Source organism: Bubalus kerabau, chromosome 9 (assembly GCF_029407905.1).
Source record: "Bubalus kerabau isolate K-KA32 ecotype Philippines breed swamp buffalo chromosome 9, PCC_UOA_SB_1v2, whole genome shotgun sequence".
Lineage (NCBI taxonomy): Eukaryota > Metazoa > Chordata > Mammalia > Artiodactyla > Bovidae > Bubalus > Bubalus kerabau.
Window position 1 is genome coordinate 22867566 of NC_073632.1, and position 18311 is coordinate 22885876.

At 40.8% G+C, this 18311-nt stretch overlaps 1 protein-coding gene across 3 annotated transcripts in view; it reads right to left on the reverse strand.

Moving 5' to 3' along the window:
- The window catches only part of FILIP1 (filamin A interacting protein 1), a 214512-nt gene that overhangs the window by 111495 nt on the left and 84706 nt on the right, over positions 1-18311 (reverse strand). For all 3 annotated transcript variants that reach the window (XM_055534823.1, XM_055534825.1, XM_055534824.1), the window contains exon 2: positions 7275-7556. In XM_055534823.1, the coding sequence (XP_055390798.1) occupies positions 7275-7550 (276 nt within the window). In that variant the 5' untranslated portion in view covers positions 7551-7556. The remainder of the gene's footprint in view (positions 1-7274; positions 7557-18311) is intronic.

An 18311-nucleotide genomic window follows, 5' to 3' on the forward strand; every position in this document is an offset into this window, starting at 1 on the left:
AAATTTTCTGTTGATTTGACTGACACAATTTCTCTCCTCTTCTTGACAATCTTGACTCCTTTGGCTTCTGCATCCTCCACTCCTCTGGGATCCTCACACCTTCTGACTGTTGTTTTTCAGATGCCTTATTTGTGGTCTCCAAATAGAGCTGTAGTTTTACCTCCACCAAATACTTCTCCACAGAAGGGAGACCATTCACCATGAACATAACCCATACTTGTCCACCTGCTATCTGTTTGATTCTGCCAAGTTAGTGCCTATGCTCCTCTGTGCCTGTCCAAGACCTACAATTCTTGGAGATCTAATTCTTCAGTGAAGCTTTTCTTAACTCATCTCCTGGGATTTTCACAATCTTTCCCATGTTTGTACTCCCTAATATGCTTTGCAGCAGGGGAAGAGATAGTTAGATCATATTACCAACTCAATGGACCTGAATCTGAGCAAACTCCAGGAGACGGTGAAGGACAGGGAAGCCTGGCGTGCTGCCGTCCATAAGGTTGCAGAGTCAGGAACGACTTGGTGACTGAACAACAGCACCAGGCGACTTGGTGACTGAACAATGACAACAGCAATTTGCATTGCAGCTACCCTAAAAAATATACATTCTCATCTGTCCTACCAGATCATGAGCTCTTTCCTCATGACTGCCATGAGGAAAAACCATGCCAAAAACCATGCTTGGCACATAGCAGGAGCTCATCAAATTTTAGCTACGAGTATTATTATTACTCACTTTTGCATTTTTCAGGCTTCCAGTAGTGCAAGATCAATCGATTTTAAATTAGTTAATTAAAGCCCTAAGAATGACTGGCTTCCCTAGTGGCTCAGACAGTAAAGTGTCTGCCTGCAATTTGGGAGACCTGGGTTTGATCCCTGAGTCAGGAAGATCCCCTGGAGAAGGAAATGGCAACCCACTCCAATACTCTTGCCTGGAAAACCCCATGGATGGAGGAGCCTGGCAGGCTACAGTCCCTGGGGTCGCAAAGAGTCGGACATGACTGAGTGACTTCACTTTCACTAAGAATGAATAAACTCTGTTGGTGAGAAAAAGACAGTGGACAGAGGGCTCACCTATAGTAGGTAGTAGAGAGGTTAAAAAAAAGAGAGAGAGTTAACAATAAAGAAAATGGCTGGAACCCCCAAGGAGAGAATAGAGGGAACTTCTAACAATCCACAAGCATATTATCGATTTCATAAATTACCTTGGAAATACAACAACTTCTTCTGCCAGGCATCCAAATGAAGGAAGATTTCTGTGTGTGGTAATTGCCTCTGACTCAGCCTGGCGAACACCAAAGCCCAGGGGGAATGGTGGTGATAAGGATAGAATATGGTATTGATGTCTTTGAGCTGTGGTGTTGGCAAAGACTCTTGAGAGTCCCTTGGACTGCAAGGAGATCCAACCAGTCAATCCTAAAGGAATTCAGTCCTGAATGTTCATTGGAAGGACTGATATTGAAGCTGAAGCTCCAATACTTAGCCATCTGATGTAAAGACCCAACTCGTTGAAAAAGACCTTGATGCTGGGAAAGACTGAAGACAGGAGGAGAAGGGGGCAACAGATGATGAGATGGTTGGATGGCATCACCCACTCAATGGACCTGAGTTTGATCAAGCTCCAGGAGTTGACAAAGGACAGGGAGGCCTGGCACGCTGCAGTCCATGGGGTCATAAAGAATCAGACACGACTGAGCAACTGAACAACAATGGTAGTTATTACATGGGTAGCTACAGAAGTCCCAGGAGGGGACTATAGATAGAGAGGGAAACCTAGGAAACTTGGAAGACCACTATAAGTTAATGATCACTCAAGAAAACTGTTGGAATGTCATGGAATGAAACAGCCTTGCTTAACTATAAAGCCAAAAATAAAAGTCTGAGTTATGCTAGATGGGAAATTAACCCTGAGTACTCATTGGAAGGACTGAGGCTGAAGCTGAAGCTCCAATACTTTGACCACCCGATGCGAACAGCCAACTCATTGGAGAAGATCTCGATGCTGGGAAAGATTGAAGGCAGAAAGAGAAGAGGACAACAGAGGATGACATGGTTGGATGGCATCACCGATTCAATGGATATGAACTTGGGCAAACCTGGGCAAACTTGGGAGATGGTGAGAGCCAGGGAAGCCTGGAGTGCTGCAGTCCATGAGGTCACAAGGAGTCAGACACAACTTGGTGACTGAACAACAACAATGAAAATCCTAGTTTGACCTCATAGGGTCAGACACTCTCCTGCCTGATATATCCCTAGCTCCTCCTTCGTATCTAGAAGCCTCACTCCTTGAAGAAAGTGGTCTTCCCCCTTCCCCGCTTCCTTTGACTATAAAACTGTAGCCCACTTAATCCTCAGGGCAGAGCTCCCCAACCTGCCCACTTGCGTCTCTTACAAGCAACCTATATTAATAAATCTATATCTTTTCTATCACTTTGCCTCTTGCTGAATTCCTTCTATGCTGAGACACAAAGCACCTGAGCCTCAGGAAGTCCAGACAGCAGATGAGTGATCCCAATTAAATGACTGTGGGTCGGAGTCCCACGCAGCGTTTTGCCCAGGTCTGAGTCCCAGGACATGGGTTTAAGTCCCAATATGAGGTGCACTGTTTCAGGGGTGCCTTGTCGAATTACATTATCTAATAAGCCTATTCTCTGATCCTCCTTATACACAGGTAGAAGAGAACTACCTACATAGACGAGAGGGAAAAAAATGATGAAACCCAATTTGAGTTTTGTGTTTTTCTAACAGTATTTGAGTGGCTATGTCAAGGGAGTTTACTGTATAAAAAAGCTAGCTATTTTTTGCATCAAGAAAAATAATTAGTATTCTCTTTTTGAATTATCCTACAAGAATATCCTTCTGCCAAGTATTCTGTATTATGGCTTTTTGATGTGAGTACCATTTCCTTTGAACTTTGGTTGTTTTTAGTTCAGCCAAATTGACTGGCTTCTTAAAAGTGCTATTTTTGGACAAATACAAGGGGAAATTAATCATGATGCCCAAATGATGGCCTGGGAGTACTATTTCATTATTTTCAGTTTAGTCTGGGAAAAATGTAACCAGTTTTTCACCCAGAAAGTAAAAATGTTTCAATTTATTAGAAAGTACATGTTACTGGAAGCAGTCGAGGACAGAAGTGTAATCATGGAAACTATTCCAGCTGCTTCTATGCAGGCAATGCTGTCTGACATTGTGCTGAAATGACAAGCTTGCATCTGCTAAGGTGTGGCTTGAAAAGTCTGGAAGGCTGTCCCTGTTGACGACCAGGGGCATGACATCACCAGTTCCAGACAAGACTCCTTAAAATGCAAAAATCCCTGCGAGGGGCAACTCCATTTCTAACGTACACCTTTAGGGTGAACTTCAGGAGTTCCCTGGACACCTCCTTCCTGGCAAAAAGCAAGCAGACAAACAGGAACAACAACAAGGAAAACCCAGCAAGTTCGCAAATTTTGCAAAAAGCCAGCGCTAACAATAAAGGTCATTCTGTCTATAAGGTTGATTCAACAGATTCCCACAGATTACATACAACAGATTCCAAAGGCCACAGAGCACTGATAGCAGAAAACACAGAAAATTGTCTGTAGTGTTCAGAACCCTGGCTGCAGAGATGAAGAGAATGAGAGAGATCACAAAGAAGTTTGAGAAAGAGAAAATTGGCATGAAGCGTATGAGTAAAACTGCATCTCCTCCTTTGCCTGCAAGTCACTTCCAAGGTACATCTCCTACAGGCAACAGAAGTCGCTTTAGTCATGTCCAGCTCTTGGCGACCACATGGATTGTAGCCCACCAGGCTCCTCTGTCCATGGGATTCTCCAGGCAAGAACACTGGAGTGGGTTTCTATACCTTCCTCCAGGTGATCTTCCTGACCCAAGCATCAAACCTGCACCTCTTAGTGAGTCTACCTGAAAGAAATCCTGGAGACAGAAGAATAAATATAAAGGTCCTGGATACCCCACTTTCACATCCACTGATTGGAAAAGACTATTAAAGGAGGGACACTGGACTGAGAGAAAGGGAAGCTAGATTTGGAGTAAATGTTAACTAAATTGCTGTGCCACCTTGGGCAAGTCACCTAACTCATTTGAGTGTCAGTTTCACATTTGTAACATAAAGGAGGTGGGTAGACACCTCAGAGCTGCTTGTCAGCCCTGATACTTTATAGAATCTTGGACCACCACCAGCAGAGGAAGGTGTTTGAGTCATTCCACAGCTGCTTCATAAAGGGAGGGTGATAGGTAGCCTTTGAAGCTCTGGGAGACAACTCGCTAAAAGCTCATAAAATACTCATCAAGCTGCAGAGCATACAGGCTGAGCTGTGGGTCCCTAAACTCTCTGCCTCTCTTCTCAGCACCAGATCTTTTTTCAGACAGACGTTTTTTCCCCCCCTTGTCTCTAGTGTGGCAAACCTGCTACATAGCTGTCCCATTTCCACCAACCCACTCACATTTGCTGATGCCGACTGCCTCCCACTCTCAGCTACAACACACACTCACCCTCCTGTGACAGGAGCTCTAAATAAAGGAACACTCTCATTTTTAACAAGTTTAGTATTGTGAAATCTACATTTACAAGTCCATGTACTTATGTTTGCATGTGTGTGCATAGAAATGCACATGGGGGGTGGATTACTTGCTTTGCAAATGAATTCACCATGGCATTCCTTACAATATCAAGTTCTTCATTTCTCTTTTCCTCCACTGCCTCTCCTACAAATATTTTACACCCTTTCCTTATTTATTGCTGCTCAGGAATACATCTTGTGTAAGGTAAGGTCTTCTGTATTCACAAAGGTTAAGGGAGAGCAAAATGCATTTCTTTGTAGCCTTCTGACTAATTTCTTTGTCCCAGGTGTGTGGACTTTTATTTTGCATACCTAGGCTCTAGAACTATATCTGGCTATACCACCAACTAAATACAGTCCACAGTCTACCATGATATAACAGCCTTCTACAGAAATTATTAGAGTCTAGAAAAACCATAAGCTTCACATAAGCCACCAGGTCTGGAAGAAATAAGCTGATGACATTCCTTTGTAATGATTTCTTAGATTATGTTGTACCTCCCACTCAGGTCAATAGCCGTATTCTGGGGGCAGCTTAAAAATTTGGACTAATATATTCTGTCTCCTGACACAATAAACATTAATAGGCTGAATAATAACCACATTTCTGGCAGTGGTGAAGCTATTTTTAGTAATGGTGGTGCTCTGGAAAATTTCATCTTTTGCTTTGAAATGCAAAGGTGATTTTTCTCAGCCCATAAATGGTAAGCTCAAGCATGCTCGATTGTTTTTAATTTGAGTTTTGTATGTTTTCTATTTCTCTTTACCCCAGGGGTTTCCTTATCTGAGGGCACACACAGATTAGAACAGGAACAGATCAGATCCCCTGGTTTAGGGTAAGTTGCAAATAATATGTCTGGTACTAAGGGCACCAAACAAAGGCTTCATCTCATTCAATTGTTAGTGTTCCCCTCGAGGCTTAGGCAAGCTAAGAGCCTAACAAAAACAAGAAGGAAAACAGCGACCTCACTCTTAAGTCATCCTCTCCTCAAAAAAAAAAAAAAAGTTATTGTTTTCCCACTTCCAGAAATATAATTTTCCAGGGTTCAGAAACTCAGGAGAATCCCAGCTCCGTTTTAAGTGCTTAAAAACATTCTCTTAATGGGGGACCTGGCAGCCACAGAAGGCGGGAGGATGGGCAGTGTTAAGTGCCCAGGATCAAGCATCAGAAGGCCTAAGATGACATCTGGCCAACCCATTAACCCTTCTGGGCCTGTTTCCTCATTATAAATTATAGATAATGACACCCACATTCTTATTGAGATCAAATGAGATAATAGAGTTGAAAATGCTTTGTGGAAGGATTAGGTTTTCACAGCACTGTGTTCTGCTTACTTGAGCGCATCTCAACTCCTATGACGCTGTAGAAAATTAAAGCTGAAAGTCACCCCCAAAATGAGAAAAGTGTAAGACTGCTTTAAATGAAGTTTCCTTCTCTTTCTCTCTCCCTCTCTTCTTCCCTCTGTCTCTTCATCTCTCTTTTACCCTACCTCCTAGAAAAAAGCAAAAGTAACAATTGATCTTAGCTCTGCCTTCTAAGCGGAGAAGGTGATGGCACCCCACTCCAGTACTCTTGCCTGGCAAATCCCATGGATGGAGGAGCCTGGTGGGCTACAGTCCATGGGGTCGCGAAGAGTTGGATAGGACTGAGCAACTTCCCTTTCACTTTTCACTTTCATGCATTGGAGAAGGCAATGGCAACCCACTCCAGTGTTCTTACCTGGGGAATCCCAGGGACGGGGGAGCCTGGTGGGCTGCTGTCTATGGGGTCGCCCAAAGTCGGATATGACTGAAGTGACTTAGCAGCAGCAGCAGCTGCCTTCTAAGAGTCATGAATTTGGACTTCCCTGGTGGTCTAGTGGTTAAGAATCCACTTGCCAGTGCAGGGGACACGGGTTCAATTCCTGGTCCAGGAAGATCCCACATGCCTCAGAACAACTAAGCCGGTATGCCACAAATTCTGAAGCCTGCTCACCCAAGAGCCCGCAAGCCACTGCGACAAGGAGCCCACCCACCAAAACTGGAGAATAGTCTTCCCTTGATGCAACCAGAGAAAAGCCTGCAATCAGCAACAAAGACCCAGAGCAGCCATAAATAAATAAAAATAACTTAAAAAAGCAAGAATCATGACTTTTCCTCAGTTTGCAATCATAGCCAGTGGCCCTAAATTAGATAACCTCATCGATTACCTACTACCAAGTGCTATTAGTAAATTATTACCAAAAACACGTCATGTAATTAGGGAGCTTAGTGTGGCTGTGTACACATGCTGTATTTAAAATGAACAACTGACAAGGACCTACTGTATAGCACGTGGAACTTTGCTCGATGTTACATAGCAGCCTGGATGGGAGGGGAGTTTGGGGAGAATGGACACATTCTGTATGGCTGAGCCCCTTCACTGCTCACCTGAAAACATCACAACATTGTTATGTGTGATCAGCTCTACCCCCACGCAAATTAAAAAGCTCAAAAAAAAAAAAGTCATGAAAAAATTTTCTGCTTCTAGAGAAGCTTGACATTGAAATCAGCTCTATCCATGTATCCGTTCATTCAACAAGAATGTATTCAGTGAAACTTGCGCCAGGTACTAGGGGTTTAGGAATGAACAAGAAAAACATTCACTTCCCCACGAAGTTCACAATCCAGGGAGGGTCTCTTATTTTACAGCTTCAAACTAAAAACACAACAACTGAGAAAATCGGACTCTACCTGTAGCTCCCCTTCCATTATACTGAGTAGCTGGATGAGATCTTCCTTGGACAACTCCAAGGATTTCTTACTTTTCCGTTCACTTTCTCCAGATGGTTTTAGGTGTCGTTTGACAGTTCCTGAAGCCATGACATCCTCCTCCTTTCTGTTGGATTTGTTCTTCTTTTTCGTGTCTTCTGAGAGACTTTTATCAGCAGCGTTGCTGATGGTGGAGGTCTTGGGGCAGGAGACATGCCCGTTGGATGAACTTTCACCGCCCTGGTTTCGGGATCGCATTCCCACCTACAGCACATGAGAAAAGAGAAGATGTCTTTACCACCACTGAAATGATTTTTGCCTAACTGCTTAGAAATGAATAGCGGCTTCACAACGTCACCAAGAAAGAAAAACCAGGAGATCAATCTCGAGTCAGCTTCCTTATAGCTTTAATGATCACATCATTAGAAACTTCAGGAAAATACTTTGACCAATCTTCAGAGGAAAATGAAAATGTGATTCTAACGTCACAAACAATCCGAAGCCGGGTAATAGGGATCAACGTCAAGCAGTGCTAATTCACGCCGATGGTAGGTATCTTTGATAGGATGGGATAACAACGGCACTTTACCTATATGGTCGCCCTTCCCCAAAACATGACCCAGGGCTAATAATGAGAAAAACATCAGACCCGTCCCAACGGAGAAAGACTTCAAAATGCCTGACCCGTGATCTTTAAAACTATTCAGGTCATGGAAAACAAGGAAAATCTGAATAATTGTTACCGCCAAGAGGAAGCTAAGGGCACATGACAACTAAATGATGTAATGTGGCATCTGGATGGGATCCTGAAACGGAAAAAAGACATTAGGGGAAAATTGAGGAAACATGAATAAAACATGGACTTTAGTCAATAATAATGCATCACTATTTGTTCATCAATTATAACATATGTACCATACTAACATGAGGTTTTAATTATAGACGTAACTGGGTGTGGGGTCTATGGGATCCCCCAGTATTATCTTTGCAAGAATTCTGTGAATCTCAAGGTTTTTGTAACATAAAAAGTTTACTTTTTTAAGTGATTCTAAATTATCTATCAGAAAATGCAAACTTCAAGCCCTGCCAAGAACAAGTCAGAAGTCACAATGTGCAGAGAAATCCACATGGAGTCGGGGGAGGGGCTTGAAGTGAAGAGAGAAAAGGGGAAATGCCAAGGGAAGAGGGCGGGGTAGTTTTTAGTGATATGGGATTCTACTTTTCCATGAACTCTTTTTCAAAATTGGGTGTTGTTGTTCTTTTTTAATGTCAGTCATTTTACAGTAATAAAAGTACAAAGGATTGGGAGGAAAAGACCACCTTCAAAATCGAGATTTTTAAAAAATACGTTGAGGTAAAATAAAGAAAAAAACAAAACAGCAATTAATTTGTCCATGGGGAACTCACTTGAGTCATTCTATTTTGAATGTTTATGCAGTCTCTAAGCAAAAGAACTCGATTAACAGATACATTACAAACAAACACACTGAGCTCAAAGGCAAGGCCTCTAATCTAAATTCAGGGAAGATCCCTCTGATATCCTGGGGGCTGTACTACAAAATTTGCCTAAATCCTTAAATATAGGAGCTTAGTGCATGGGTTTATTTAAAACTCACAGTATAAATAGTTCTTCCCTTGAACAGCTCAGCAGCAAGGTTTTCATTACCCATTCCAGATAAAATACAGAGACTTCTTTTCTGGAAGTAAATTTCCTTTATGAACCCAACCATAGTTAAGAAACCAAGAAAAGCTTTTCAAAACGCCAGGCTTATAATAGAAAAACAAACACACAGTGTGATGTTTCCTTTTAGATAGCGAACACTTAATTCTTCTAAGAAATCTTGAAATCTACATTCATGCTCCTTTTTTGAACGGAACCCTTACAACAAAATGGACCCTTGTGTGCGTGTGTGTGAACTTTCTATAGCACCCTAATTTTGAAGACTATAAACTGGAGAAGTGGTCCTTAACACCAGCGCCATGTTTTCTGCTTCATTCAGTGATTAGGTCCTAAAATTTTAGAGCATCCTTTGTGCTTCCTTGGTGAACAAAGAATAGATGTTCTTTGTAACGGAAGCCAGAGCACTTCAGAACAGACCTACTGTATTTCATCACAGCTTGTTTGGAGGCAGAGTGGGCTGACTTAAGTCCCAAGCCAAAAAAATGAAAAGATGTGACAAATAGTTTTGAAGGGGAGCACGTTATGCCACCCTAAAATATACCTCTTTGGCATACTGATGACTTTAAGCTCATTATTTTTTAAGAAACAACAGGGACCCGTGAAGCTCTGAAACCTGGGTAGAAATTACCCTTTCCTAAGACATATTTTGGAGAAGGAAATGGCAACCCACTCCAGCGTTCTTGCCTGAGAATCCCAGGGACAGTGGAGCCTGGTGGACTGCCGTCTATGGGGTCGCACAGAGTTGGACACGACTGAAGCAACTTAGCAGCAGCAGCAGCAAAACATATTTACATTTATAAGAAAGCCTCCATTTGTAAGGGTGTCTCCCTGGCTATACCAGGAAGAGAACTATAACTCTAAAATCTCTAGAAACTCTTAACCAATGCAGAAGGCAGTGACTCAAATCTGTATTTACTATGCTTTCATTGTTTACTGTGCTTTCCTCATAACTCTCATAAGTGGCTCAACATCTTTCTTTTGCCTTTAGCTGAAGCTGGTATATAAGGTAATGGCTTGGTCATTTCAGAGAGTTACTCGGTTTTCCTGTGTCTCTCCCATGTAAACAGGAGGTATGCATGTCATTAAACTTGTATTTGTGTCCTCCTATTAATCTGTCTTTTTAATACAGGGGTATAACAGCCAAAGACCTTAGAAGAGTAAAGCAAAAATTATTTTTCTTCCCCCACAGTTTCAAATTTAACTCCTGACACAGCACAACTAAGACACATGGGCTTCCCAAATTGAATTGTGATTCCCCATGACTCCATGCCACATGTGCACTTCTTTGATCTAAAACAATTTTCTCTTAAGGCTCTTTGGGATGGAACATCAAATATTGATCTAACAACTTCAATTTAGAACACGCGTTAATGGAAGTTCCAGGCAGTATTTCCCAAGGTGGTAATGTTTTAAACTTAATCATACACAGCCTCAATCACACACAACATTTGTATTTGACTCTAACATGTGCTTGTGTCTTATTTTCCTGGATTTCCTGTATCTTTTATAGGATCTATGGCATTAGGATATTTGTAAAATAAGACAAATGCATGACTATCTATATATTACATGCCCTTAATTATATTTGCAAACACATGGGAAAATGGCATTTACCTAGTACCAACTCTATATTTGGGCTTCCCTAGTAGCTTAGCTCGGAGAAGGCAATGGCACCCCACTCCAGTACTCTTGCCTGGAAAATCCCATGAATGGAAGACCCTGGTGGGCTGCAGTACATGGGGTTGAAGAGTCGGACGGGACTGAGAGACTTCACTTTCACTTTCACGCATTGGAGAAGGCAATGGCAACCCACTCCAGTGTTCTTGCCTGGAGAATCCCAGGGACGGGGGAGCCTGGTGGGCTGCCGTCTATGGGGTCGCACAGAGTCGGACACAACTGAAGCAACTTAGCAGCAGCAGCAGTAGCTTAGCTGGTAAAGAATCCGCCTGCAATGCAGAAGACCCTGGTTCGATTCCTGGGTTGGGAAGATCCCCTGGAGATGTAATAGGCTACCCACTCTGGTATTCTTGGGCTTCCCTGGTGGCTCAGATGGTAAAGAATGCAGCAGACCAGAGTTCAGTCCCTGGGTCGGGATGATCCCCTGGAGAAGGGGTTGGCAACCCACTCTAGTATTCTTGCCTGGAGAATCCCTATGGACAGAGGAGCCTGGTGGGCTATAGTTCACGGGGTTCCAAAGAGTCAGACATGAGTGAGCAACTAAGCACAGCACACACAGCAATTCTATATTTAATTGTTTCTAAACAATCTCAGTCTAATATTAAAGCTAAGCAAGATCCTGTGGGGCTTTCCCAGGTACAAAAGTCCATTCATGTTCCCCATTTCTTGTTTGTAGAAAAAAGGCTTTTCTGTCCTAGGCCTTCTATGAGTGCCAAAGAGCAGACTCAACCAATTAGGGAATTGAGGGATGGCAGAAGCAAAGAGTCAAGCTAGAAAAGTAATGATAGGGACTTCTCTGGCATTCCAGTGGTGGGGAGCCTGCCTTGCATTGCAGGGGATGCAGTTTCGATCTCTGGTTGGAAAACTAAGATGCCACCTGCCTCAGAGCAACTAAGCCCTTGAGCTGCAGCTACTGAGCCTATGCTCTGGAGCCCACACCCCACAACTAAAAAGTCTGTGAGCTGAAACAAAAGATCCCACATGATGCAATGAAGATCCTGTGTCCTGCAACTAAGACCCAGATAAATAAATACTTTTTTTTTAAGTAATGATATCTTAAACAATAATTCAGCAATAAAACAGAATCCTAGCTCCTCCTCAAGGGACACACAGAAAATCTGATACATATTTTTGAGTCGTTATGCAGAAACTAAGATCTCCCCCTACTCCCAGGTGGAGGATGGTAACTACATGCTGACCACCAGCAGGTAAACCCCAGATTGTTTAGAACTAGAAGGTTGATGATGAAGATTCCTGAAACATCACCCCATTACCTCACGACCAACCAACCAGAGGAAAGTCATACACCCTACAACACTCACCCCAAATGTTACCTTAGCAAAGCCTTCCCTGAAAACCATCGGGGAGTTTGAGTCCTTTGAGCATAAGCCACCCACTCTGCTGTGGGACCCTGCAACAAATGTGCACGTTCCTTCACCATAAAATGGTACCAGGAGATTGGCTCTGCTGTGCAGTGGGCGAGTGGACTCAAGTTTAGTTCAGCAGCAATATTAATACTTTTAAATAAAACGTTTATAGTATTATCAGCCTTTATAGAATTAATAGAATTACATTAAATAATGAAGATTATAGATTGAATTACTTGTAGGATTTTTACAGAAAAAAACATATTTTAGAATTATCTAATTGTTTTATACCACTAATCAGGTCAAAAGCTTGAGTTCTCTATTCTCTTTCACATTAATTCACTTTTGCTGATGAAATAGCGCATGTGCTAGACCTGTGATGTTAATTCTGTCTTAGCAAGTATTTTTTTCTCTGTGACACCGAAATGTCACATTAATTACTTTTGCTTTGACACGTGCACACAGATTTTAGTCCTTTCCTAGTCATCCTAGTCCTTTTAGTCCTTTTCCTAGTGATTAAATATCTTTTTCTGGATCACACAGCTACTCCTAGTAAATAGAAGACCTAGGATTTGAACCAGGTGAGACTCTGAATAAGGTCTTCTATCTTTACCTCCACAACAAAATCAGCAGTCAGCACCTGTTCTATCTCAGAACTGCAAAAGTACTCAGAGACAGCAAACCAGTCAAGAAATGTTTTAGAATAGAATTGAACAACATGTAAGAGGGAGAAAAACTTAAGTTCTCCATAGTGTAACCAAGTCTGCCCTCAATAATATCCACTTTAAACCACTTTATTCTCTCAGTAAGACAAAGTATCCAGATAAGAATACTTTCCAGACTTTCATGTTTCATATTTAGTGATATTTATACTCTTCCTTGGGATTCCCAGGTGGCTCAGTGGTAAAGAATCCGCCTGTCCATGTAGGAGTTGCAGGAGACTTGGATTCAATCCCTGGGACCGGAAGATCCCCTGGAGCAGGGCATGGCAATCCACTCCAGTACTCTTGCCTGGAAAATCCCTTGAACAGGGGAGCCTGGTGGGCTACAGTCCATGAGGTCGCAAAGAGTCAGATGCATATGCATGCGTACTCTTCCTTATTTTAGCAGCTCTCACTTACTGTTTCTTAAGTGTTAAACAATGTGCTAAGCATTTTACATTATACAGCATCTCATTTAAATTAACATTCACATCAGCACTAGTAGGTGCTATTATTCTCAGTTTACAGATGAGGTCATTGAGATTTAAAGAGATTAAATATCTTTTTCTGGATCCCACAGCTACTCCTAGTGATTAGAAGACCTAGGATTTGAATCCATGTGTGATTCTGAATAACTACTCTCTATATGGCTTTTTTCTAAGTTCTTAAACAGATGCAAATTAGAGGGGGAGGGATCACCCTGGGAAGCAGATGACTCAGAAAGTTTTACAAATGTTTTCTAAAATAATACTTTTTCACTTTATATCCCAGAGTTGGAGAAATTCATCTATCTGTCCTCCTCCATAGGCACTCTTGCAAAACTCACACAGCCACTGAAATTAGGTTGCTAAGCAAAAATACGCTTTCCGAAATCATTAACCTGCTGCAGAACTTGTAAAATGATGAATCATTTAAAAGCCTTTCTGAGAAGCAACTAGGCTAATTATTAAAGATACAGGTTATGAAAACAGGATGCAGTCTGAACAGGGATCATTACAGACTTAATGTGTTAAAAAGTCCCAGAGCTGAACAATAGTAAACATTTAGTCAGAGTTGGCCAAGTTCTATCCTTAATGCTCACGGGGTAGCAGGAGGTAACAGAAAAGGCATCTGGCACTCTGTAGGCCTCTTACTATTTGGTTGGCGGGGGCAGAATACATGACTCCCAAATATGCCACTTTAGCAAACGGATTTTTTTGAGCTGAAGGCAATCAAAACCCAGCAGATTCAGGTAAAGCTCTCCTCCTCTTCATCAACTGCCTAAATTTACACTGGAAAGGGGGCCTATACCAGGAGGAGAGCTATCACCAGAGATACCTTTTTACCAAAGAAACATAACTGATAACATGGCAAAATCTGTTTTTCAAACCTTTCCTCTGCCTTCATGTGAATGGTCTTCCTCCCCTTCGTATCCGCAGACCCTCACCCCTTTCCTTAGCTCAAGATTTTATACAAGGTTCAGTTACCTGGCTGCTGTTGAAGTCTCAGCTTTTCACGGGACTACTGGTGGTGCCGGTGGTAAAGAACCTGTCTGTAACGCAAGAGACAGTAAGAGACTCAGGTTCGATTCCTGCGTCAGGAAGATCCCCTGGAGGAGAAAATGGCAACCTACTGCAGTATTCTTGCCTGGAGAATCCTAAGGACAGAGGAGCCTGGCAGGCACAGTCCATATGGTCGAAAAGAGTTGAAGTGACTTAACAAACACATACACTGTACATATAACATTAAACTTGGTTTTCTCCTATTTCTCCAGGCCAGAATACTGGAGTGGATAGCCATTCCCTTCTCCAGGGGAATCTTCTCAACCCAGGGATAGATCACAGTTCTGCTTTGCAGATGGATTCTTTACCATCTGAGCCACCAGGCAAGCTTCTTTCTCCGATTATTCTATCTTATATCAATTTCATTACTAAACTAGCCAAGGCGGGGCTTCCCATGTGGTCCAATGGTTGAGACTTCATTTTCTAGTGCAGGGGGTACAGGTTCAATCCCTGGTTAGGGAACTACGATCCCACACGCCTTGTGGCCAAAAAACCAAAGCAAAACACAGAAGTAACACTGCAATAAATTCAACACAAGACTTTAAAAAAATGGTCCACTCCCCCCACAAAAAATTCTTTAATAAATAAATAAATATCAGCCAAAGAACCTAAAAAGAGAGAAGAGAGAATTTTTCCCCTCCCCTTCAGTTTAATGGCTGCAAGCATAGGACATGTAAATAACAAACTTTCTGAACGAAGCCAAGAATGCCTTTGGTTCATCTCAGTGTGTATCCTTTCAAGAAAGTCAAGACTCACATCAGATTTGGAACTTTTTTTTTTAAGTGTTATTTGAGGCACAGGTTCTTCTACTTAATAAGCAAATTATCTTAACATAATTCATGAAATATACTTTCTCTTCTTTTCATAGTAATTAGTCAGCAATATTTTCATAGAATTTTCTGATTCGCATGTGAATAAAAGAAAGACCAAATTTTATCCCAAACCTCCCTCTTCTATGTCTTTTATGTCAGCGTGTACTGTCAGATGAATACTATCCTAGGAATCAGAAGATATTTATAACAATTTTGACTAATTTGTATGGAACTAATAAGTATTTTTAGAGCCTTTGAACAAGCAGAAAGAGAATGAAAGAGGGACAAGTCTACAGCAATTAAAGGCTCACTCTAGCTTCCATCTTTATTAGCTCCTATAACACTTGACCTTGAATTTTCCTTAACAGTCTCACTCCTGCTCCTTCCTCCTTCCAGGTTTATCTTTCCATGTTACTATTCAACACTGGTCACAATATTCTCCATCCCTACCACCAAGAAAAACTTCTTTTCTGCACAAGTTAGGTCTTGGCATCATTCCTTTACTTGTTAACTATCCAACTCCTATCTGTTCCTGATTTTACTTACATTCTTTTTTAAGAACCTACCCAGTACACAGGGTGAGCTGGCACAATAATTTTATTTATATAACTTCAACTTTTTAATTATTTTATAGAATTATAAATATGACATATAGTAAAAGGGAAAGCACAGAATTACAGAAAGTGTACTTTTTACAGTGTAGCTTGGCAAAAAGTTTCCTGCAAACGAGGCTTCCAGAAAATCACCCTGGATCTTTTGGACATAAATGACAAGTACCCACAGCACCCAAGACTAAAGGCAAAAGAAAACATTGTTCTAGTTTCATGTGAAGTTTAAGATGCAAAAGACCAATCGGATCAACTAGTTTATCCTCTATCAGTGCCAGATAATTCCCTCTGTAGATCTAATTACTTGGTTAAGTCTAGTTAGAAATGTTCCAGCTCAGGAAATGTTCAAACATTTCTCAGAAGACTGTTCATTCTAACAGCACAGATTGTTAATAAATTTTTCTAGGTTTGCCCTTAAATTTTCTTTACAATTTTCTTTCATTTTCATAATCCTGTTTATGTAGCAAGCTACATCAAATGGTATTTCATTTCTCATTATCTACACTCATAAATCCTCAAAATAAACTAAGGCTCTTGTTTATGTAAAACATTTTCATTCGACTACGACAGCTCTATCCAGACCAACTGAAAATTCTTCTAAATAATTTCACAAAATATTAGAATTCAAGGAAGAGGATTCTCTTGGAGTCACTAGAGTGATGTTGTAACCAAAAGTTTGAGGAAAATATTATCACTGTGGCAAAATAGAAAAATATTATTCTACTGTAGCCTAAAACCATGGTACAATATTTTATGAAGTTCTGCTTAATATTTTTCAAGGAAGATAACAGCAGACCTGGAAAAGGCTTCCAGAAAAGAAACAAAAACAGAAAATAACAAAGGGATAGATCAGGAAACTGCCATGAAATAAGAAAAAAAAATTTTTTAGTTATATATTGAATCTGAAAGGATGTACAATTTGAGGATGTTAAAGCTTGAATGTAAAATAGATTGGCCTTTCTTATCTTCATGTTGATAAAAGAGGGTTTTGGTTTATCTCTTTATACTAATTTCTAGCATTTATAGCAAGGCTAGAGATTTTTTTTTTCTTTTTTCTTTTCTTCACAGAAACAAGGCTACTGTCAACTGTATAAAAGAGAAAAGCCTTTAAATATCCAGAAATATACTATTATATAAAGTAATGATAACATATAACAGTTTTTGACATTTTCAATATCAATGACTCATTCTTGAACCTCAAATACATTTAAAGTATTTTTATAGTCATAATACTTTATTATAATTCTGATGTCACTATTCCACTAGACATAGAATATAATATATAGGTATTGGTTATATAAGAAGGTTATGCAAGACCTTCCTTCAAATTTAAGTGATGAAGATAACTCTAGTTTTCTGGTAAATTTTACCTATATTCTCTCTACTTGACCGCTATAATTTGTTTAGACATTTAAACAGTACCTGTGGCCTCTGAAGAATGTCACCATTTAGTTTAATTAAAGTTGCTTAATATTTGTTTTATCTGACAAAGAAAACATCTCTGGAAAATTACCAGACTCTTGGTTAGCCAGAGTTAGAATTCCTTTCTGTATTTCATCACTTCTGAAAAGGCCCACAAACGACAAGTCAGTCATTTCCTTTCACTCACAAAAGAGCCAGGAAGAAAAATACCTCAGGCTTTCTCTCAGCAGTCTATACGTGATGAATTGGTCTTAAATATTACTTCTATTCACAATAATAGTAGCTGACTTTTACTAAGGAGCTTCTGCTCTGAACACTGGGTGAGGTGTCTGTCATAGCAAAGTAGCATCTCATAGAATCCTAATAACAATCCATAAAGCAGAGGCTATAATTACTTCTCTTAAAAAGATAAGGAAAGCGAGGCTTAGAGAGATTTAGACATTTGCCCAAAATAGCATAGCCAGTACCTGGGAACGCCTGAACGAGAACACAGGCTAGTTTGCCGTTCTCTACATTCAAGGAGAACCCAAAAGTCAGCTTTAATCTCCAGATCAGAACCACTGCAACACAAATATACTGGTAGCCCTCCCTTCCCGGGGCTGATTTAAGTTTAGTCACGGGGTATAGCATCCGGCAAACAGTCTCAAGCAACAATTAATACAGAATTCCACTATTTCCACAGACTTTTGTCTTCAATTTCTACTTGTGTAATACCTTGTTCTTCTAAGACCACATTCTTTCCACCCTGCTCCCCTGACACTGTCTGCTGCTCAGAGCCTGAGACTCTCAAAGGAGCTGAGAAGTAACTCTGACCTTGCAGTTTTTTGACTTATGACTCCTTGAATTGGAAAAGTCACTGACTCCAGGAATAAAACACTATACAGCTGGATATGAATTAAAATGGTTTTTTAAGTTAGGCAAATTAGGAAAAATTCCAGTTTGCACAGTAGCTGATTATTCTAGTCAGCCAAGGTCTCCTGTTCGGAAATAAAAAGTTTTTCTTTATGCAAGAAATATTCTCAAACAATTCAACTGCATTTTTCAAGAAACCCAAGGCATATCACAATTGCTGGATGTTAATAAGATGGGTTAAACTCCATGGGGAGAAAGACATACACTGGTTTGGATGATATCATGGCTTCATGCTGACAAGGGAGAAGATGGAACATTGCACAGATCACCCCATCCATATGCTGATGATGACTTCATG